The sequence below is a fragment of the Halichondria panicea genome, chromosome 14, assembly GCF_963675165.1.
Source record: "Halichondria panicea chromosome 14, odHalPani1.1, whole genome shotgun sequence".
NCBI lineage: Eukaryota > Metazoa > Porifera > Demospongiae > Suberitida > Halichondriidae > Halichondria > Halichondria panicea.
Genome location: NC_087390.1, coordinates 828987 through 851579, shown reverse-complemented (window position 1 = coordinate 851579; position 22593 = coordinate 828987). Strand labels below are relative to the sequence as shown.

At 40.9% G+C, this 22593-nt stretch overlaps 3 protein-coding genes and 1 long non-coding RNA gene across 7 annotated transcripts; 3 read left to right on the top strand and 1 right to left on the bottom strand.

The window, feature by feature from the left end:
• Positions 1-120: 120 nt before the first annotated feature.
• On the top strand, positions 121-1851 carry LOC135347288 (uncharacterized). Of its 3 annotated transcripts, none has more exons than XR_010398334.1 (11): positions 121-527; positions 713-765; positions 815-870; positions 930-963; positions 1014-1064; positions 1121-1204; positions 1256-1272; positions 1416-1461; positions 1510-1573; positions 1622-1662; positions 1723-1851. It is a non-coding gene; the product is annotated as an uncharacterized LOC135347288 (long non-coding RNA). The 3 variants fall into 3 exon arrangements; XR_010398333.1 differs by having other exon boundaries at positions 1256-1364; XR_010398332.1 differs by having other exon boundaries at positions 1121-1364.
• A 457-nt stretch (positions 1852-2308) lies between these two features.
• LOC135347286 (uncharacterized) lies at positions 2309-5235 on the top strand. 2 transcript variants are annotated; one of them, XM_064545211.1, is made up of 9 exons: positions 2309-2473; positions 2549-3046; positions 3104-3526; positions 3590-4120; positions 4175-4273; positions 4319-4426; positions 4721-4818; positions 4888-5046; positions 5103-5235. In XM_064545211.1, exons 1-9 carry the CDS (start codon positions 2383-2385, stop codon positions 5121-5123), a joined length of 2028 nt encoding a protein of 675 aa, XP_064401281.1. In that variant the 5' UTR covers positions 2309-2382; the 3' UTR covers positions 5124-5235. The 2 variants fall into 2 exon arrangements, with proteins under 2 accessions (XP_064401281.1, XP_064401282.1); XM_064545212.1 differs by having other exon boundaries at positions 2345-2480.
• A 1273-nt stretch (positions 5236-6508) lies between these two features.
• LOC135347284 (serine/threonine-protein kinase LATS1-like) lies at positions 6509-14839 on the top strand. Its single transcript, XM_064545209.1, has 17 exons — positions 6509-6648; positions 6759-7259; positions 7319-7735; positions 7798-8322; positions 8379-8504; positions 8573-8689; positions 8822-9150; positions 9269-9313; positions 9659-9730; positions 11978-12120; positions 12345-12564; positions 12687-12754; positions 12926-13085; positions 13676-13768; positions 13841-13954; positions 14201-14286; positions 14571-14839. The coding sequence occupies exons 1-17, from the start codon at positions 6567-6569 to the stop codon at positions 14773-14775; spliced, it is 3303 nt and encodes a 1100-aa protein (XP_064401279.1). The 5' UTR covers positions 6509-6566; the 3' UTR covers positions 14776-14839.
• On the bottom strand, positions 14805-22536 carry LOC135347285 (testis-expressed protein 10 homolog). The gene is made up of 11 exons (XM_064545210.1): positions 22255-22536; positions 19210-20675; positions 18613-18764; positions 18129-18312; positions 17646-17725; positions 16928-16976; positions 16785-16860; positions 16412-16492; positions 15966-16024; positions 15383-15716; positions 14805-15050 (listed from the first exon to the last, which is right to left on the bottom strand). Exons 1-11 carry the CDS (start codon positions 22453-22455, stop codon positions 14949-14951), a joined length of 2784 nt encoding a protein of 927 aa, XP_064401280.1. The 5' UTR covers positions 22456-22536; the 3' UTR covers positions 14805-14948.
• Positions 22537-22593: the final 57 nt, after the last annotated feature.

The window sequence follows — 22593 nt, the reverse complement described above, 5'->3', positions numbered from 1 at the left end:
ACACTTCTTGCCTAAGGCAGCCAATGAAAAGTGGGATCTAAATCAGTTAGCACATGGGCATTCGGTATCTATGTGTTATAGTAGAAGCCCGAGGGATATGGGACACTATAACACATACACAGCCAAAAATCCACGGGTCCGTTTCAGGCCGTTAGTTGAAAACGGGCCGTTACGGGCCCGTGAACGGCCTGTATACAGGATGTAGCCAACCCACGTCCTGTATACAGGCCGTTCTCACGGGCTGTAAACAGGACGTTAGCCCACGTCCTGTTTACAGCCCGTGGATACGGGCCTGTATCAGGGCGTAGCAACCACGTCCTGTATACAGGCTGTTGCAGCTGTAGCTTATGCGCATGCGCTAGCTTGGGGCAGGATGACGTCACCTGACTACAAAAAGAGAATGAGACAGACAGAGCTCTGAGAAAAAATCCTGCTGCTTGTCACGACATGCACAAGAGGAGCTGCTGGTCCAAAAAGACAACTTGAAGAGGACTATACACTATTAGTCTACCTGTGAACAGAAAAAGGTGAAGCTGTAGCAGCATGTTATTATATTAAACAGTTATATTATTTTTATTGAACTTTCTCATAGCATGCAGTTTGTGTTCCTCTAGTTCCACAGCTATTTCAAATCTGTAGTAAATTTGACCTCTAGTGTAGTTGGCAGCAAAGGTCTGTAAATTTCACCTCTACTGTATGTTTATAAATTCAGGTTTGCACGTTGTTATGGACTTTTGAAGCTGGAACACTGGCCAATTTTACAAGGTAAACGTTTCGTTTTGCTTCCTTTTTGAAATAATCCTCCTCATCGTAGGCTCCCATCTGAAGTTTTTTCACTTTTGATAAAGAGGTGTTGAAGAATGCTCCCAGGTTTGTTATTCTCTTTCACTAGCATTCACATATTAAACACGCGATCAAATTGACTTTAGATAATGCTGCCGAGTTGAAGTCTGGGCTAATTACGTAAGTGCCACTGTTCTATTGTGTTTTGTGATACGTTATTGCTTCTGTAGACACTAGATGTTGTCAGAAGAATGAACTAAAGATAAAGCAACAGTTTCCTGGTAAGAAAATTCAGCAACTATGTAATCTGTGTGAATAGCGTATCATTGGTGTACAGTTGCGAGATATCTTTGAGATGAAAAAGAGCCCTTGTAATGTGTACAGCACACTGTAAGCTGTTGACTGACTTCATAGTACGCCGGTAAGATTATTCACAGTGGTGTGTTCTTTTAATCTTCTAACTCTTCTTCAGATGTTGCAAAATTCAAGGTTTGTTTATTGTTTTCATCTTTAGCACTCGTTACACATGTTATTTAATGATTTCTTTATTGGCATGCCGAGTTGGAGTGTGGGTGTGTTAGGTAAGTGCCATTATTTTGTATGTGTTTGGTGATACATTATATGCCTCATAGATTGAAGTTTTTAGACGAATGATAAAGAGAATGCAACAATTGCCTGGTAAGCAACTTAGTTTAATCTATGTGAATAAGTATTATTAGTGTACAGCTGGCGAGCTATCTCGGAGATGAAGAACGGCCCTTCAAGCTGTCACTGACTTCATAGTACGCCGGTAAGCAGTGGTGTATTTTTTGTATAATTCCCAGCCTCTTCTCCTCAGAGTCTATCTTTGTGCACAAAAACAAGACGAATATAAATACAGTAAGTTAGTATACTTATGTGGCGTTAACGTACGGTTCAACTGGTTGTTTTTATCTGCAGTGCCACCGTGGGGATGTGAAGACACGGACATGATAATGAGAGACATAATGTAGCTGAACAGAAATTAATATATATATATATCTTGTTCTTGTCTTCTTTGTCTTTGAATTGTGACCTTTTGAAGCATGATACTAGCTTATTAAATTGTGCATGAGAACAGTATGATACAGGCTGAATACAGGCTGTTTGTACGGGCTGTTTACAGGCTGTATGTGAACGGCCTGTTCAGTAGTGTCTACCCAACGGTCCCGTATCAGGATGTGGTAAACGTCCTGTAACGGACATGTAACGGACCTGATACGCCCCGTGGATTTTTGGCTGTGTAGATACCGAATGCCCATGTACTATCTATAACTTAGCCTCGATTTCAGGCTACCGCAGTGCTTTCATTCCTCCAATTAGTCCCATATCGTATTTTATCTTATTGAACTATACAAGGCTAAGCAGATGCTAGCCTCGAATCCAGGCCGTTTAATCGGCCTGGTCTCGAGGCTAGGTCGTGCTATTCTACCACAAATATCATGTGGGCGTGCCAACCAGGAATGCAAATACGGGAGTATCCTGTGACTGATTAACAAAAGGTCAACCCCATGTCGCGTACCGGTATACCTCATCTGCTGCACTGATGCATGATATAGCAATATCACAAAATTAGCCAAGATGCTTTCTCCTGTTCTACTTGTGAACAATTCCATGTTCTGTATATTGATTATAATATCTCTCCTCTCTCTTGTAGAAGTACATGCACAAGGTAAGTGGTAAGTCTATATTTGCAGCTAGAAATCATAAGAATGGAGTAGACAGACTCATGAGCTCTTATTTGCAGGTGATCACAACTCACCGTTTCTCAATTTGGATTCCATCAGAAGCAAGTCTGTTTTGCTCTATGATGATGAGACGTACCTCAACCAACATCGTTTGTATCCCAGCTTGACGTTTACCTGCAATGGAACTATTGACAATATCACTTTTCTGGCCACTTATCTGAATGGCACATTTGGGTTGTCTTTTTCACTTTGGCGCACTGAAGACAATTCAACATGGATTCTTCAAGGAAGCCGTGTTAGAATACAAGACGATCAATCGCAATGTGAAGATGATGAGCTTTGCATATTGTCGATGTGTAATGCTAGTTTGACATTTGAAGCTGGTTATCGATTAGGTGTACGCCTGAATGGTGGTCCACAAAGGGAGTATGAGTTGATACATTTATCAGAAGGTGGATTTAGTCGTTATACTGGGCTCACGGAGGAACAGCGATCCAATACAACTCTCACTTTCAATGAAATGGATGGAGCAGTTCCATTACTGACCATTGAAACAGGTAACATTCACGATAAAATTATAACGTATGTTAGTTTATCTGGTCTGTTATTTGCAGATCACCCAGAGTGTGTGCAAGGATTCCTCAGTAAAGATGTGTTTATGCATGCAGCTGCGATATTGAATTATACACAAACTATTAGCAATTCAAACGATCAGTTTGAATTTGAATTACAGCAGTGTTTATGCCTTGCCCAAGTTACCGATCTACTGTTTGCAGGCAGTTTTGATCCTGCAGAAAAAGATGTGTCCACAACAAACTTGACTATAAATTTGACCATTATTGATTCGAATACATCTGAAACTGTTGCAGCTTTCAGCCTCTCTAATCAAACTGTTCAAATGACAGACACACTTAACATATTTAAATACGTATTAAATTTTTCACGAATTGAACTACAAACTCGAAACGTTTCTGTTGAAATTACTCTAAGACTTGATGGTGGTATAATAATAATTCCATCATCTCCCGTAGTGCCTGGTAAGCCAATTCAATGTTGTTATATTGACCTAATTATATATTACCCATTCCATGCATGCACAGTTTGCTGCGCACAAGATAATATAATTGAGCATTTGATGTTCACATCTCTTTTCATTGACAACATCGAAAATGAAGTTTCAATGGATAGATTGCTTCTTTTCCCTGACATGACATTTCAAGCCTCAGGGAATATATCGCTGTGGACATTTACTGCAAGAAGAGATACCTCAATTGAAGAATCAAGTGAAATTGAGTTCCTAGTGTGGAGACCCTCTATAAAATGCGACACTATAAATACAGAATACGAACTAGTTGGTAGTAATGCCGTCACAGATGCTAAGCCCACAGAATTCCTGAATGTGTATGAATACAGTGTTCCTCAGAGTAATCAGATTCAAGTCCAAGAGGGTGATGTGTTTGCAGTGTTTCAGTCTGGTGGGGATGCTTTCTCTCCTGTTTTTGTGACTGATATCGGACATTTGTATTATAAACCACAACTGAATCTTATGAACAGGAATAGAGAGAAAATGGAGTTTGTGTCTAGTGGTCACTACTTGTTTCTGATGGTCAGTTTCATTATGACAATGACAGGTATGCAGATGATTAACGTAATTATTTGTGTTGTTAAGTGATATGATCATATAGGTGGTGATCCTATTAGAAGCAACACTACAAATAACTGTACTGATGAGACCACGATGCCTGATGATGATGGAACAGGCCTACTTGGGATTATTTTTGCATGTGAGTATTTCTTAGCACAGAACTTTTAGCAAACTTCTTTCTTAGGTGTGACTGTAGGGCTTGTTGCGCTGATAATTCTCGTCGTAATTTGGTTGGTGATTATGCTAGTGAGAAATCGCAAGAAAAACACAGACACTCCTGTTTCAATACCAGGTAATATACATGTGAACCTCTATCGTCGTATTATTGTTTATCTAACAAGTGTTCATTATAACCACTGCATTTGAATTCTATCTCAATACTCGATACCAGGAGCACATGAAGGTGGTGGTCTTACTATGCGAAAACAATATTATACCATTTCCTTGTTTGTACTGCTATAAGTGCTCTGTACAATTATAGCAGCACTTAGCTGTTTGTAATATAATTATGTTAAGTGGGAGGTATCATTTCCACATATAGTAAGATGCTCCATCTACTACTCATATATGCTGTTGATAACTTTAGGTGACCTTCATATGAGCACTCTTGCAAGGAGTTGGTCCACTAATGGCTATGAAACTATTCCCCCAATTCTTCCGACTCGCAATGAGGCTGAAATTGAGGTGCCTATAATTATACTGATTATTTTGTGGTATACTTGCAATCATGTGCTTCATAATTATTATATATAGGGCCCCATATACTCAGAAGTTGATCAAGCACTACCACGAGAGTTATGTGGTACTGATATTAATTTGCAGCATAATCAGGCATATGGGAATGCTCCAGCACTACCACAAGAGTTATGTAATACTGATATGGATTTTCAGCAAAACCTGGCATATGGCAAGGCAAGTTAAACGAAACTATAATTATATTCTCTGACATTTTTGAAATGCATTTACAGGTTGCTGAGGTTGGCCACTAGCTCTCTGGCGCGGTTCACCACCAACAGACGTTAGCAATTAGCTAAGAACAAAATGACATTCCTGAAAGTGTAGTAGATTTGTAAAAATGTAGTAAAAATTGGTCAATAGAGAGAGGGCTCATGCGCCTCACTGATATGCGCATGCTCAGTATAATTACTATAAGTACAGTCGAGAGTTTATTATAGGAAGAGTACGCAACTCCAAGAAGACTATACACAAAAAGCATTCCTCCAGACCTAATGAACTCTTGGTACAGTACGTTAAATACCCGGTTGTTTTTTCCCTCTCCGGGTTTTTCTATTGTAGATAAATATAATTATGCTTCCAATGACCATCATTACCAAGTTTCATGGAGGAATTTACAGAGAAAAAAGAGAATTATTATAATTATAATAAGGAAGCATAACACCAAAGCTTGCTCTCCTAGCTAGCTAAAAAACTACAAACGATCATAGTACTCCACAGTAATGCCTATAGCTAGGCCCTATATAATATAATATAATTATATAATAATTATAATTATATATCCTGTAACATAAGAAAATGAATAGCATAGTCATAGTTGAAGAAATGAGCTATAACTGAACACTTAATACAGTGTATAAGGGTTTGTAATTGTTGCGCTTTCTATGGCTCCTGCTGTCTTAACACCGTGACTTATAGATCTCGCAAGATGATAGACTAGCAGAAGATGCCTCTCCATAAGAGATTGAGTGCTGACGCCGTCCGGTCCGTCACGTGCACGGTGTACATAAAATACCTGCGGACAGGACACTTTTTTCGACGTAAGAGTGTTCCACCCAAACGCTCCAAGCAACAGATCGAGAAGGCTCTCTGCAGTCTATAAAAGGCATGAAGACAAGAAAAAAAGAACTTATGGCCAAAGAATTCTAGAAATCGAACATGGTGTGTTCACCCCGCTGGTGATGTCAACCTCTGGAGGCATGGGTAGAGAAGCACAGACTTTTTACAAAAGACTTACAGATAAGCTAGCTCAAAAAAAAGAAATGCAATACAGCATACTAATGGGCTGGCTAAGATGCAAAATCTCCTTTGCTATCCTGAGACTGAGTGCAGTAATGTGTATTAGGGAAGTCGATCCTCAAAGAACCACCCAATCAAAGACCACATGGACATAAACCTAGCCTGCTCTGAGGGCAATGTTCCCCAGGCCAGCAGCGGCGAAGAATAAACTTTTTAAACTTTTTCTCAACTTTTCATTAATTTTATTTCTACATTACAAATTTCTGCCATTACATGTGTTGTATTAAAAAAAAACAACTGCTGACTGAACACAAATTTCATGTGGGCGTGCCAACTTGTCAAGCTGCAGGAATGCAATTAGCCTCGATTCAAGGCCGATTAAAATAGTTTTAATCCGCCTTGAACCGAGGCTACTTTATATTAGTGACCGATTGGCAATAATTATTAAAATAGCCAAGATGCTTTCTCCTGTGAACAATTCCATGTTCTGTGTATTGATTATAATATCTCTCCTCTCTCTTGTAGAAGTACATGCACAAGGTAAGTGGTAAGTCTATGTTTGTAGACTGAGATAGCTAGAAATCATAAGGAGTAGACTCTTTAATATAACCTATTATAATTATTATGATCTCTATATCACTTATTTGCAGGTGATCAAAACTCATCGTTTCTCAATTTGGATTCTATCAGAAGCAAGTCTGTTTTGCTCTATGATGATGAGACGTACCTCAGCCAATATCGTTTGTATCCCAGCTTGACGTTTACCTGCAATGGAACTATCGACAATATCACTTTTCTGGCCACTTATCTGAATGGCACATTTTCGTTGCCTTTTTCACTTTGGAGCACTGAAGATAATTCAACATGGATTCGTCAAGGAAGCCGTGTTAGAACACAAGATCATCAATTGCAATGTAGAGAAGATGGTGAGCGTTGCATATTATCATTGTTTGATGTTAGTTGGAAGTTTGAAGCTGGTTATCAATTTGGTGTGCGACTGAATGGTGGTTCACAAAGGGCGTATGAGTTGATACATTTATCAGAAGGTGGATTTAGTCGTTATACTGGGCTCACGGTGGAACAGCGATCCAATACAACTCTCACTTTCAATGAAATTGATGGAGCAGTTCCATTACTGACCATTGAAACAGGTATAACATTTACGATTAAATTATAACGTATGTTAGTTTATTTGGTCTGTTATTTGCAGATCACCCAGAGTGTGTGCAAGGATTCCTCAGTAAAGATGTGTTTATGCATGCAGCTGCGATATTGAATTATAAACAAACTATTAGCAATTCAAACAATCAGTTTGAATTTGAATTACAGCGGTGTTCATGCCTTGCCCAAGTTACCGATTTACTGTTCGCAGGCAGTTTTGATCCTGCAGTGTCCACAACAAACTTGACTATAAATTTGACCATTATTGATTCTAATACATCTGAAACTGTTGCAGCTTTCAGCCTCTCTGATCAAACTGTTCAAATGACAAACACACTCAACATATTTAAATATGTATTAAATTTTTCACACACTAAAGTGAATTTTGTTGAACTACAAACTCGAAATGTTTCTGTTGAAATTACTCTTGATGGTGGTATTATTCCATCATCTTCCGTAGTGCCTGGTAAGCCAATTCAATGTTGTTATTGCACTAAATTATATATTGCCCATTCCATGCATGCACAGTTTGCTGCGCACAAGATAGTGAGTATTTGATATTCACATCTCTCTTCATTGACAACATCGAAAAGGAAGTTTCAATTGAAAGATTGCTTCTTTTCCCTGACATGACATTTCAAGCCTCAGGGAATATATCGCTGTGGACATTTACTGCAAGAAGAGATACCTCAAGTGAAGAATCAAGTGAAATCGAGTTCCTAGTTTGGAGACCCTCTATAAATTGCGACACTATGAATACAGAATACGAACTAGTTGGTAGTAATGCCGTCACAGATGCTAAGCCCACAGAATTCCTGAATGTGTATGAATACAGTGTTCCTCAGAGTAATCAGATTCAAGTCCAAGAGGGTGATGTGTTTGCAGTGTTTCAGTCTGGTGGGGATGCTTTCTCTCCGGTTTTTGTGACTGATATCGGACATTTGTATTATAAACCACAACTGAATCTTATGAACAGGAATAGAGAGAAAATGGAGTTTGTGTCTAGTGGTCACTACTTGTTTCCAATGGTCAGTTCCATTATGACAATGACAGGTATGCAGATGATTAACGTAGTTATTTGCGTTGTTAATTGATATAATTATATATAGGTGGTGATCATATAGGTGGTGATCCTATTAGAAGCAACTCTACAAATAACTGTACTGATGAGACCACGATGCCTAGTGAGACCACGATGGATAGTGAAACAAACCTAATTAGGATTGGTTTTCTATGTGAGTATTTAGCACAGAATTTTTAAACTGTCTATATAATTATAGCTATTGATGAAATTCTTTCTTAGGTGGGGCTGCAGGCTTTGTTGTTTTATTGATCATCGTCGTTGTATTGGTGATTCTTCTGAGGAAGAGCAGGAAGCAAGCCAAGATAAACCTCAACCATGCTCCTGTGGCAATACCAAGTAAATTGTGGAGTCTATCATACCATGTCATTACTGTATATTGTTTTCGCTGAAAATTGTGTCTATGTACATATGCAATGATTAATGTTTAGTCAAGGTAAGTTATCTTTCATCACAAATTTATATACCTAGGTGATCGTTATATTGACACTCTTGTTGTAACGAACGGAACCGCTAGCGACAACTATGAAACCATCCCTCCACCTCTTCCGACTCGCAATGAAGCTCACTATGATGCGGTGGAACTGGACATGAAAGATGGCCCTCAATCTCCCGGAATCAACCAGCTCAAGGAGATGGATTCCCCGGTACTAGAGTATACGTATGTCCCGGTCCCATCTGATTTCCAAAGCTTTGTCGCTGCACCTTCCAAACTTGAATCGAATCAAAATAAAGATAGTGTGGACTCGGAATCAAAGGCTAACGGGACAGAAGGTGGCACGCCCTCAGGCACAGACCCTGTGAGTTGGATAAATGGCGAATAAGTAAGAATTATACTGTAATTTCTGTCAAAGGGTTACGGGGATCATTTTTACTGCTATTATGGCTCTATAACAATTATTTTATTTTATTTTTCAGGATGGCTATGCTAGCTTTGATTTGGAGATCTTTGTACCTACGTTGGTAAGTGTTATTCCTGCACTCAATGCATGGCACTCTGAGTGACCTCAATACTGCTTAGCTGTAGACAACATGCACTGGGAAACACCTGTCATTAATTAATTTACTGTCTTTCATAACAATTAGTAAGCATGCGGAACTCCCTGTAGTGTATCATATGCATACCTAGACTACACCCCCAAGGCATGCATATCTGGTTTCACCAAAGGAAGCAGAAACTGTCCCTATCAAAACCACAAACATGTGCTAGGAACTGCATGAAGGTCAACTTTCTATGGGGATTTTTTGTCACACGTGTGGTGCTTGTCTGTTTATGTCATGTCATGAGTGTACATTCTGTAACCATAGAAACAACGAGTGGAGGCCCATGCCAAAACAACCACTAACGAGTCCGCTGGTATTTATGCAACACTCGGAGAGGTGAGTATGAACTGACTGATGCATTCTAGCATGTCCTGGGGTACCCTGTACATGCATGTAGCTGATTAGATTTCTGCATGCAAACTAATCATTGATTCATGCAGTGGTCTTTGAGAAGTAGGCATTATACACAATTAGATCCCATTTGAGTGTATTTAGCAGGGAACTATGAGCTATAGTACCGGTACTATAGATTGCTCTGGGCTACAAACTACAACATTGTACATTGTATTGTGATTTACAAGAAGATACACATGCATGTAATAACATAAAAATTATTGTAGCTAGATGCTTTGTCTAGTAATAATAATAACAGAACTAGAATGAAAGAGAGAAGCTCTAATTTCTTTTTTTTGGCTTTGTTCGAGAGTAGTAGGAGACGCTCGTTTTTTGGGCAGTGTGCTGTGCTTTTTTGCTGCAAGGCTGCATGGGGGAGGAGCTGGATGTATGGAAGTGCTGGGATTCTAGCTTTGGCTTCTTCCTAAAGTTCCTTTCGCTTTTTTCAAGAGTAGTATAGGAGCCGCTCGTTTGCTGGGCTTGTTTGCTGCAAATTATAGCTTAGGTGTCTTCCTTTCGCTTTGTGAGAGTAGTACGAGCCGCTCGTTTCTTGGGAAGTGTGCTGGGCTTGTTTGCTGCAAAACTGGGGGAGGAGCTAGATGTTTCCGTTTTGTGGGTGGAGCTAGGACTATAATTTTGTCCATCAAACTGAGGTGGAGGAACAGGGTTGACTTGAATAGAGACCACAGACTTAGTAGAGACACAGAGATGCCAACTTCAGATATTAGTTTTCAAAAGAATAATGATGCAGTTGTTATATAGGTTGGCTGTTTATATAGGTTGACTGTTGCTAAGCTAGTGCATTTCTAGTAGCAGGGGCGTAGCCAGGGGGGGTGCTAGGGGTGCTCGAGCACCCCCAACCAGCCTGAGTCAAGTATACAAATCACAGAGAAATGTATCTGATTATCCAGCTGAGCACCCCTTCTCTTCCAGATCTTGCTGCAGTTAGGCTGTTAGCTAGCTAGTATAGGCAAGGAAAACGATTCAGTCTCTAAACTGTGAGCTATTCTGGCTTAGACACTAGTTGATAAGATCTACATGGGAAGTACATGGGAAGTACATGGGAAAAGTGCCTCAGAGCAGGTATACTATGGGACTTAGTATACCTGCAAATTTACTTAGTATACCTAGTATTCCGTTGTCAAGTAATTGTATTGTAGTCAAGCGGTTTGCGCATGCGCACTAGTATCTAAATGAGTTAGACACTGCTTTTGTCGGTGTCCATGTGATTTAGAAGCCCTCAGCCACTTTAGTACCCTCGCTACGCTCGGGATACTAAATCAGTGCCTTTGGGCTTCTAAATCCCATAGACACCTCCAAAACAGTGTCTAAGTATTATTTAAATCTATAAACTAGTTCTCTTTTGTGATCGTGGCCAGCTTCTCTATGCAAATAAACGTTCAGCCACGCCCAACTTGGCAGATAAGTTAATAAGAGGTGTGGCTTCCGGTCAACCAAATTTCGGCGCTGCGCGGCTAAAAATCGGGCGCTTCACGCCCTCTTTCATCTATGATAGCACCCCTTTCTCTAAAATCCTAATAGGTTTTGGGATCTAAATCAGTTTGAACATGTGCATTCGGTATCTATGGTTATAGTGTCCCTCATCCCTCGGGCTAAAGCCCTCGAGCTTTGGGACACTATAACACATAGATACCTCATGCCCATGTTCTAACTATAACTAAGTTTCGCGGGAGTTTTAGGGCGAAACACGGATGATTTCAGGCCCATCTGTCTACACTCAATGTAAAAGCATCACGTGAACTGCCTCCGTTGCCAATCCCTTTCTCTTCAATCTATGGCTTCACCACTCTTTCCTTTGTTTCCATATACATATCTCCCATGCAAGCACTCTTCCTGCAAGCATGACTGTCCCCCAGTGTCCCCCAGCAGAAATGTTGACCCTTTGCGATCTAACTATTGTGTTCTGGCAAAGATCGTGTGTGTGTGCATGTATTTACCAGTAATAAAATTTAGATTTTGCGGATTTTATTATTGCAAATTGATCAACTATCGCAAAGTTCGCAAATGTTTGATGCTTGCAAAACATTCTAGTAATACGGTAGTCTTTCTTTTGCACTATCTCCCACTCTTTTCCCTTTAATTAATATCACTGTGCATGGTGGCGCTTAATTGTTCTGCACTGATGTAGCTATTATTGTACCCCTGCTATTATATAAGTGAATTTTGCAGAGTATGTATTCGCGCCTTGGTAAATCTCAAGTGACATTCTTCGAGGATATAAAGGAATTTTGGACTCCGTCAGACGATCAGGAAGGTTTGTACGAGCAGCTGTCCAGTAACAAGTATCGGGAAATACCTCGGCAAAGAGTGGAGTAAGTCATACCTCAAACACTTGTATAAATTTACTCGATACGAACTACTGTTTTTATACGAAAATAGTATGCGTACTGTTGTGTTTTGCAGCTCACTTGAATAATTTCTCTTATAGAGGACCTGTATGAAACGTACCATTATGGTGGATGAAGCATTCCTATTTAAATCAACATTTATCCATCAACTTTGACTGATAACGCAATTTATCATCCACAATACACAGGATCAAGGATCTGATTGGCTCCGGGGAATTTGGCAACGTCAATAAGGGGGTGTGGCATCTTCCAGGGTGTGGGGCAAATCGTACGGTGGCAATTAAGACTCTCCGAGACGGAACAGAAGAGGAACAGAAATTGAAGTTTATTCAAGAGGCCGCCATTAACGGGCAATTCCACCATCAGAATATCGTGAAACTATACGGAGTGGTCACACTGGGAGAGCCGGTGAGTATATACGTGTTGCCATGGATACTGATTATGGGAGAAATTACTAGTTAGTGCTTTTCTGAGGAACAACAGAATACATGTCTCTGTACAATTAATATTGCGTGCACTATGTGCTGTAGGTGCTGATTGTGCTGGAGCATATGGTGAATGGAGATCTGAGAAGTCATTTGCAACAAATGAATCCACTGTAAGTATTTGCAGGAAAGCAGCCGCAGTTACTGAATCTTGTATCATATCGTTAACTACTATTTCCAATATTAAATAGTGATCATAATTTTGAGTTCGGATTGTCAAACTTACAGCCATTTAAGAAATTCGATCATGCTCAATAATATTATCATTTATCATAATTATGTAGCCCACCCCCCACTGAAGAATCCCACTCAAGCACGCCTCTCGTTCTTCTCCGGTTCTCCAAGCAGGTGGCGGCTGGTATGGCATACCTCTCTAGCAAGCACTACGTTCATCGTGACCTTGCCGCCAGAAACATCCTGGTCTCCTCCGAGGGTAACTGTAAGGTGGGTGGGGTTATAGGGTGTGGTCTCCTCCAAGGGTGACTGCAAAGTGGGTGGGGTTATAGTGTGTGGTCTCCTCCGAGGGTAACTGCAAGGTGAGTGGGGATCGAGATACACGTAATTGTTTAGCTCTTATCTTGGTGCATGCAGAGGGATTCTAGACAGGCTAGACAAATTAGCTATAATAGACAGGCTCTTAGCTGTAGGCAACAATAACTAGTTACAGACAAATTGACTTCACAGTGTAGCTTAACCAAATTCTTAGATTAAGAAGCAAAACATCAACTGACAATACAGATAAAGTGAGGGTAAAACGAAGTTAAAGTGAAGTGAGGCAAAAAAGAGGTAAACAAAACCTTAAATTTTGAAGTAGAGGGGGGAAATGATAAAAGTAACCTAGCTATGGACACTCAGTCATAATTGAAAGGGGGGGAATTGGAGCTAGGGGGGGGGGATATCCCCCCTTCCCCCCCTGTATGACACCCTGTAGTAATAGACCCCCAACACTCCCACTCACCCCACACACCCCACCCTCATGCACACATCCCACCCACACACACACCCCACCCCACCCACCCACACACTCTCCGCAGATTAGTGATTTTGGTATGTCCAGAGAACTGGAGGAGAACCCGTACTACGTATCCCACGGAGGGAAGGTGCCAGTCAAATGGACCGCTCCTGAGGTCAGTATCCATTCTGTGATCTTCATAGTTTGTTCTTGGAATATCTATTCTTATGTTGTACACTATATACAGGCTATTCGGTACAAGAAGTACTCGACCAAGAGCGATGTCTGGAGTTTCGGTGCCGTGCTGTATGAGATTTGGAGTGTTGGAAAGAAGCCCTTCCAAGATTTCACCGCAATTGAGGTAGTTTGAAGGGTGCCTATAATTATACTGTACTGCATATATGCATTGTGCATGCATTGTGATATGTAGTTGATGCATTCCTAGTTGCACAGACCAGGAAGGCATAATTATGCAGTCATCAATTTGCACGTGTTAAATCACATCAGGGTACTTTGATTCATCATAGGAACTCAATTTTTATCTGTGCATTTCTATACGTACTTACCACGTACACAATGCCATAACAATGTTTCTGCTCAACTGCAGGCTATCCGGAAAGTGACTGCAGGCTACAGACTGCCACCTCCCCCAGGCTGCCCCAGAGAGATCTACCGAATAATGATTCAGTGCTGGTGAGAGAATGGCTGCTGTGGTTTACTTTGTTACTTTAGTTTGACTGTGCTGTGCTAGTGAAGTCCTTACACAGATGACACTGTCTTAGCCCATGCAGCAGCCAGCACTCCAGATTTATACTGTCAGCCAGCCACCCACTAAATTTAATCACCTGTTTTATCCCCCTCCCCTCACACACACACACACACACACGCCCCCTCCCCTCACACACACATGCCCCCTCCCCTCACACACACCCCCTCTCCACACACACACACACACGCCCCTCCCCTCACACACACAGGGATCCAGACAAGAGCTCTAGACCTACATTCCCACAACTGAGCCAAGAGCTATCACAAAATCCTCACTCTACTGGCCTCCTAAAAGTGGGAGGGGACAATACCAACAAGCCACACCCACAAGCTGACGTGCTAGGGGCACCTTTGGAAGCTGGACACAGTCTCTATACAAACTTGCAACATTCGTACCACACACCCAGTGAATAACTTTTATTACTTATTACAACGTACAGTAGTACGTATTAATGACAACAATAAATTAGAAATTGAATGTGCAAACTGAAGACAAAAATGCAAACAATTATTATCTGTGAATAAAACGTACAGTGTAAAATTATATACTACAGGTCTTAATCAACTGTACTACTATATAATTACTGCTATGTGTGTCTGACGGAGGTTTGAATGGCCAAGTTTGAGTGCATCATTTGCAGCTGTGTTACCAAGCGACCAATTTCACAATCCATTCCTTCAGTCATAGCCTGCAGAGTGTGTGCGTGAGGTCAACAGTCTAAACTGCATGTAGCATACAGTCATAAACACCGACAATCTAAATCGCGACATAATGAGATCATTATTTTGTGCAATGTGCAATTGCCAGTGAGGTAGTACAATCTCTTGTTCCAGATAATTATACGTACGATATAATAATTATGTCACGATACTGGACCTAGAGATGCAAGACAATTAATTTTGTTCTAGTTGGACTAACGAAACAAGAACTTAATAAATTATTGTGCGGAAGTTGAAACATTGGGAGAGTTTATAGATACATGCATGGGTAAGTTTGTGTAGTACTAGCGTATGAACTTACTAGTGTCACCACGCTCTGAAGGACAACGACAGCTTCTTTGGACCGCGCCACAAGTCCACTGTTTACTAAAGACACAACACTCTTCAAAATGGCCATCACATTTACAGCATTTCCCGACGTTTGCTCTCTCGACAGTTGGCATGGTAACTCGGCTAAGAGGGTATCGGTGACCAACTCAGAGGATTCGAGGATTTCATTGGTCAGTTTCGGTGCTGTAGGGTGGTCTGTGCTGAAGTCATATGTCGTTTCCATAGTGATGAAAAGGGTTAGACAGAGGTGAGCAAAAAAGAGAGAGAGATTTTTGGAAATGAGTGGAACAGTCTTCGGGAGTAGGCTGTAAGGTTGACAAAAAAAGATCCATGCATTTTCTTTTAGAATGGAAAAATGTGATTCGAAAGCATGCAATCACTGATCTAAGCACACCATTGGATAGGCCTTTCAAAGGGCTACAAAATGCATATTTTAATTGTGAAAATACATAATCCTATGTCAAGTTATGAGCACTCAAAGTTAGCTATCAAAACAGGCCCATTTGGATACGTACAAGAGCACTGGGTAATGATCATCAAGTACACCGACTCACCTCTTCCCTAAAGCCAGCAAGCCAATAACTGTATCTAATGGTAGACACATCGTGATATCCTGTAACGTATGGAACGAAAATAAAGAATGGATCACATGATCACTATATATACCAGGTGATCCAAATTCAATGATTTTGTGGGTTATTACAAGGAGAGGCTTTCCATGTATACAGTGATGGGCCCAGAATTATTGAAGTGGTGAATCCTTGCAACACACCAGTAAAGCGTAGCGCGTTCCTTATATGTAATATGTCTACTTAAATGTATAAGCATTTCCCATATAAGGAAACAGTGCTCAACTATGTGTTGCAAACATTCTGCAAACTCCAGTAGTAAACTATGAACTATAGACTATAGAGGTGGTGATTGTTTTTGTCTCTAATGTGGTTAGTACCAACCACCGCTGACCAGTGTGGGCATATCCCTGTGTTCAAACAATACTTACAGCGAGACTGAGCAGAGTTGGCTCCAGGATGTGCAGAACTTGAGCTGACACTGAGCACACACTCAGACACTCACACACCACCTGTACGAACAAGTGATGAGCGACATCACTATAGCTATATAGAGGTTATGCCAGTAGCAACACAGAAGTACATACAGAGAGAACAATGTCTTTTGAACAAATAGCATGAAATTTATTCATTTTTAGAGGCCATTTCACGAAATTTAAGTACCTCGCGAAAAGTTCGCGCTACCCACAACAAATATACATGCAAAAACAATTTTTATTCTCAAAAAGCAAAGAATATTCCTTCATTAGCAAATGGATACAGGTCTAAGAATGACAAAAGGGATTACCAAACGCTACACGTTACCTTGGAGATTTTGTTGCGATACAGATGGTCAAGAGAGGCGCCCGTTCCGACAATACTGAATAGTGGAGGAGTGAGGCTGTGGAAGAAGTGTGGGGGGGGTGGGGTGGTCGTAAAGTAAAGACGTATTTATAATATTCCTCTACCTGTTAGACTTCTCTTTGGAAAAAGTCGCCAAGTTACTGCTACTACATCCTGAACATGTGTGGGTGGATAATGCAATAAACTCACACAGACTAGGTACTAGGACCACTCTGTATAGTGATATAGTACTCCCTAGTAACCAGTTCAATCAGAGTGATTTACATTTGATGTGGTGGGACGTAGATGCTCTAACTGCAAGTGGCAATATCTAGCCTCTACACAGGCTCTCCTTTTTTCGTTCTTTATCACAATCGTTCAATAATTATAATATAAGGGACTGTATTAATTGGAGGAATAAAGAAAGAAATAGACGTAGAGTTACTTTTTCTTAACTGTACACCCATTTCTTTCTTTGCTGCCTCAATTTGTCTATTTTTTTGCTACCTTCTACTTATGGAGGAACAATGACAACAGCAAGACAAGGTAAGGCCTGGGAACGAGGCTAGGCAATACAATGGCGTATAAAGGAGAAGAGGGCATGCAACGACTATCAACACTTTGTGCGAGCAAAAACTAAAGCCACATACTGGATATATTATTATGTACTGTACACAAAAATCTATTAATAGACAGTTACTACTGTACTATTCCACTGCCCACTTGTAGTTTTTGCTCGCAAGCTGTTGCATGCCCTCTCTCTTTTTATACGCCCTTGGCAATACTAGTAGTACTGGCAATCAACTGCATGCTCCATGTAACCGCCAGCAAGCTAGCACTCACCAATGACAGCACTGAGCATAGAGCTGAGGTAGTGTCCCACTACGCTGTCTTGTTCAGCAGGAGAACACTGATAGGAAAACCTGAGTAGGAGAAATAACACGCGTCATACAAAATAGGACTAGACAGCACGCTGTACAGTATACACTATAAGTACGTATATTGTAATTTCAAACGTTCGAGCGACTGAAATGGATTTGTTAAACACTTAATTACATTAGAAACTTATAATCACTTCTTGATAGAGGTAGCAAAACTATCCACTGGAACAAAACGATACCGTATAGTGGGTTATTTTCGTATGGTGGAATATTTCGTATTAAAGAGCATCATACGAAAATTAAACTACTACGTGGTATAACAGTATTCTACCGCAATAGATTCAACGTCACTATCCTGAGCTGTACGAATATCGAAATATTTAAATGGGTACATAGTTCATACGAAAATTACCTGCTATACGGTACAAGCTAGACTAACACATACTTGTGGTGTATGGTTTGCACGAGATAGACAGCCACGCTGCACTCAATCACTCCGCTCTGTATTGCTTGCGTGATTGCCTCCACACAAACACTTCGGAAGAAGCTCTGAGCTGGTATCCTCCAGACTAGGCCGGCTACCTTCCTTAGAGTCGAGACTGGTAGTCGACGAATGGTGGAGACATTCTCTGCGAGTGTATATACGGAGGAGAGGGTTTGTGTGGTGGGGAGATGGTACATGATACTACTTGTCTACACTGGAGCTCCTCTGTATGGCCACCTCTGAGAAATTGCCAACTGCGGTATTTGGGCCAGGCACTCTGGTCCCAAATGTGTACAAAACAACCCCTCAACAAAAACCACTTCTGTGTAACGACTAAACTTTGCCCCCGAAAGATGTCTATTATAATAAAGAGGTTCTACTGTACAAATACTACAGATATTTGGTGACTGCAACAATAATTAGTATATACATGGACTGTACTTACTAAACAAGGCCGTCACAATGGCCTCCACTTCTTCCACACCCCTCACACCGCCCACTCCCTCTACAAGTGGGTCCAGTACGAGAGTCACTACACCCAGATGCTCCGGCACAGAACGTAGCCACGGCAATAACAGCTTCGACATCACCATATCCCTTGAAAAAAAAACCCATTAGTCACAAACCACACACACTCGTAAGAAGTTATAGTTTTTTCCTGCCTGATTTAACGAAGTTCTATAAAAGGTACCTTAATTAATTAATTTTTAGAGTCTATAAAAATTAAGTGAATTAAGGATTGCACATGCATGCACATGTACTAGCACATGTAGTACATACAGGAATAATCATGTCCGCGTTGGTCAGGCTTACATGTCGTTCAACACATTTTAAGTATAAAATTAATAGGCAAATTTGTGTAGGAATTGATGGATTTAAAAATAGCCACCGCTAAATAATGATTATTTAGACACTGTTTAGGAAGTTTCAGTACGTTCGGGATACTACAACCAGCCCTTTGAGCTTCTAGAAACTTCCTAAACAGTGTCTAACTATTATTTAAGACAATGTTGGACACATCACTGTGTACATGTACACTTACTTTGCATGCTCCCCGAGGGTTGATTTCAGGAGCTCCCCGAAGCACTCATGGAACAGTTGCCTGTCCTTAGACTTGAGGTGACACGAGGTGAACACTCTCCACACTCCGTCGGTTACCGTCGACAACAGATCATGTGACGTGTAAGACGCCATACTTTGGGAAACAAGAATCACGTACACTTTGATCAAAGTCTCGACAATATTCTGAAAACTTTGCGTGTTTTGCGAGCTAGTTATTTTCACAGAAGACAGAGAGGCCAGGTAGGTTGTGATTGCAGTGAGCGCTTCTTTCCCATTCTGAGCATTTGGTATATTCTCCAACAGCTTGACCGTGATAAGACAAATGTTGAAGTCCAGATTGGACTTGAAAGACGAGAAGTTTGGCTGGGATAGGAGAGGAAATCGAGACAGAAAATGTGCTTGAAAATCGGCCCAAAATTTCGTCAAAAACGCCCTGAGCTCAGAGCTAGAATTCGATGATTTAATTGTGCTACCAGCAAGCAATGCAATTCGTAGCGTGGACAGCAGTAGCTGCAATATCACTTCTAACAGAGAAATTTCTTTCGTCGATTCTTTGAAGCTGCTCAAGAAAAAATTCGCTGAGCAATCGATCCATGATTCTGACAAGATGGATAGAATCAGCTGAAGCTTCGAGTACGGGACAAGTACATTGTCGAAATTTTCCGAGGGTTTTTGTGACGGTAGCTCAAACGACAAGTAGACTCCAGAATGTCGGAAAATCGGAACATGTGGAATCGGAGATGAAAAATCTACAAGGTTGAAATTGGTTCCTGTAGTTTGGTTTGGAACAAAGACAATTTTATTGACAGTGTCTATGGTGGGGCCGATTCGAAGAGACTCATTTCGAGAATTTGTAACGTCGAGATTTTGTGAGCTTAGTACGGCCTCCAACAACTTCGAAACCTGTACTAAAATCTGTAACTTGGCCGAATGGTCTGCTAGCTTGCTTTCCGGGTTGCTTACAAGAGCACTGCCTTTTTGCTTTGCTGCGATTTTCCCTTTCATAACGCTCAGAAAAGACGATTTTGGAGCCTCAGACGACGAAGTTTTCTTCCTGGAAATCAGTTTTACAAGTAGTGGCAAAACAGTGTGCACATGAGGCACTAGAATTGATGGCTTGTTCAAGACTTGGTCGAGAATTTTCAAAGCGTCAATTTGTATTCTCTCGTTGATGTGTGTGAGGCCGCAGTTGAGGTGGGCAACAATTAGAGAAGAAAATGGAAGAATTTTCTCGAGGGGTGATTTGTTGACGAGGAAACCGACGAGGCTGGATAGAGCGTGTCGTACTTGAGAACTTTCATCATTAACGGCAACTAAAACTTGTTCAACCAGTTTAGCGAGATTCAGCGGTAAGAGTTCAAGGTTTGATTGAAGCAGATCTTTAAGGCCGTGTAGGGCATTCACTCGTGTAGTTTGATTGGGATGCTTTAGCTGAGTCAGCAGTGCCTGGAGGTACACACAGACGGAGTTAATAATAATAATAATCATGCATAAACATTTGTAGTACATGTACTAACAGACGGAGATATTAATTTTAGCATTAATTCACATACTCAATAAGTCTGCACAAAAATCAATTACTGATTATTGCACAAAACGAAAAGTTATGTCAAAATGAAGGACAACTGGTACTAAGAGTTCAGTTCAAAACCTGCCCAAATGAAATCACCGCGGGTGCTGATGCTGCGGTAGAGGTGTCAAAGCTACATAACATAAAGCTACTGTAACAGCTATTAAAGCATATATCTTAGCTTTTATAATTATTATCATAATGAACATTTTTTTTGCTGCATGCAGGGACTCAAGGAGTGGGTAATGATCAACCACAATTGTTGTCAAAAACAATCGATGCCAAAAGCCAATTTTCTCGATTTATGCCTGGTTTTGCTTACTTGGAACACCATTGCAGCCTTTTCATAAGAGTGCGTAGCAAAACTTGTCTATGGAGTGTTGCTACTCTACTAAGCAGTTACTTCTGCACTAGAACGCTAGCTATTGGTAGCTGCAAGAGTGAGAAGAGAGCTGCTGATGCAGCCATTCATTTTAGACCAAGCATTATTTTGCAAATCCACGAATTAAAATGAAAACTTGCACTTCATTGATCCTTGAGCAGCTGTAGCAGTCTACACACACACACACACATAGACACATAGACACACAGACAGTAACACACTACCGTATACCTCGCTTGTGCATGTGCACCAACGTCAATGTTTTCCTACACACATGGAAGTGAATATTATGTTGCAACTTCCTGTGTACAACTTCCTGTTTACAGTACATGTGACCACTCGTAAGGTCAGGAGTTCATAGTAGTGTACACACAACAGTACACAGGAAACGCATACACCAAACACAAATATTTATACTTAAAAAGGTCAATTAATCATTGTATTAAAGTTCAAGTTCAATATATACAAACTGTGTTAAAGTTGTAGACATTAAAAATAAGACTGACAAATGAAATTGACCTGGGGTACTGAATCACAATGCGTACCGTAAGACCTCGATTTAAGGCAACCCTCCAAATATGCGACACCCTAGAGCTTCAGCATGACCTCTAAAAATAGTGACAGCTGTGTTGACAATAATGTCGCGTCCTGAATAGAGGTAAATGTAGCCACACCCTGGCCTCGATTGTAGCCCACTGGAAAATCAGCGGCCTGAAATCGAGGCAAGTAGACTCTGTAGAGCTACCTCCAATTAGATGCAACCTTCTAAATATGCAACACCAAGGCTTCAATATAATTTTTCAACCTCCACAAAAAGCAACCTCTGGTTTCGTAATTATTAAAGTGTCGCTTAAAATCGAAGTCTTACGGTACACACACACACACACACACACACACACACAGACACACACACACACACACACACACACACACACACACAGACACACACACACACACACACACACACACACACACACACACACACACACACACACACACACACACACACACACACACACACACACACACACACACACACACACAAATGAACATGAACTGCCTGAAATACGTACATCTAATCCGAGGCCCCGATGTGTGGTGGGTTGGTCAGCACTGGGCCCAGCTAGTTGTGAAGGTACTACAATCGACCCACTCCTAAAGTTAAGCTGTGTAGTCTCGTTTTCAGCAGGCTTCTTGCTTTTACCAACTTTTCTCTTCTTTTTTTCAAAGTCTGGTGGTGTACTGTCTTTGGTATGTTGCCTCTTTTTAGGCATAGCTAGTCAGAAGAATTAGAATAGATCAAGAAGCTCTAGGTACATACGTTTATACTGAGTTATAGTCCACGTGGGTGACTGGTAAAGGGTCGACGCTATACCAAACAAAATGTTATTACAGACCCCCTCCTGCGGGAA

Coding starts and splice junctions, on each gene's coding strand:
- LOC135347286 (XM_064545211.1), top strand. CDS start 2,383: ATGCTTTCTCCTGTTCTACTTGTGAACAATTCCATGTTCTGTATATTG. Junction 4,121..4,174: donor TTTCATTATGACAATGACAG/GTATGCAGATGA, acceptor ATGATCATATAG/GTGGTGATCCTATTAGAAGC. Junction 4,274..4,318: donor ACTTGGGATTATTTTTGCAT/GTGAGTATTTCT, acceptor CTTCTTTCTTAG/GTGTGACTGTAGGGCTTGTT.
- LOC135347285 (XM_064545210.1), bottom strand. CDS start 22,455: ATGCCTAAAAAGAGGCAACATACCAAAGACAGTACACCACCAGACTTT. Junction 16,861..16,927: donor TCCAAAGAGAAGTCTAACAG/GTAGAGGAATAT, acceptor CTTCTTCCACAG/CCTCACTCCTCCACTATTCA. Junction 15,051..15,382: donor TTCAGAGCGTGGTGACACTA/GTAAGTTCATAC, acceptor CACACTCTGCAG/GCTATGACTGAAGGAATGGA.
- LOC135347284 (XM_064545209.1), top strand. CDS start 6,567: ATGCTTTCTCCTGTGAACAATTCCATGTTCTGTGTATTGATTATAATA. Junction 8,323..8,378: donor TTCCATTATGACAATGACAG/GTATGCAGATGA, acceptor AATTATATATAG/GTGGTGATCATATAGGTGGT. Junction 13,769..13,840: donor TCAAATGGACCGCTCCTGAG/GTCAGTATCCAT, acceptor CACTATATACAG/GCTATTCGGTACAAGAAGTA.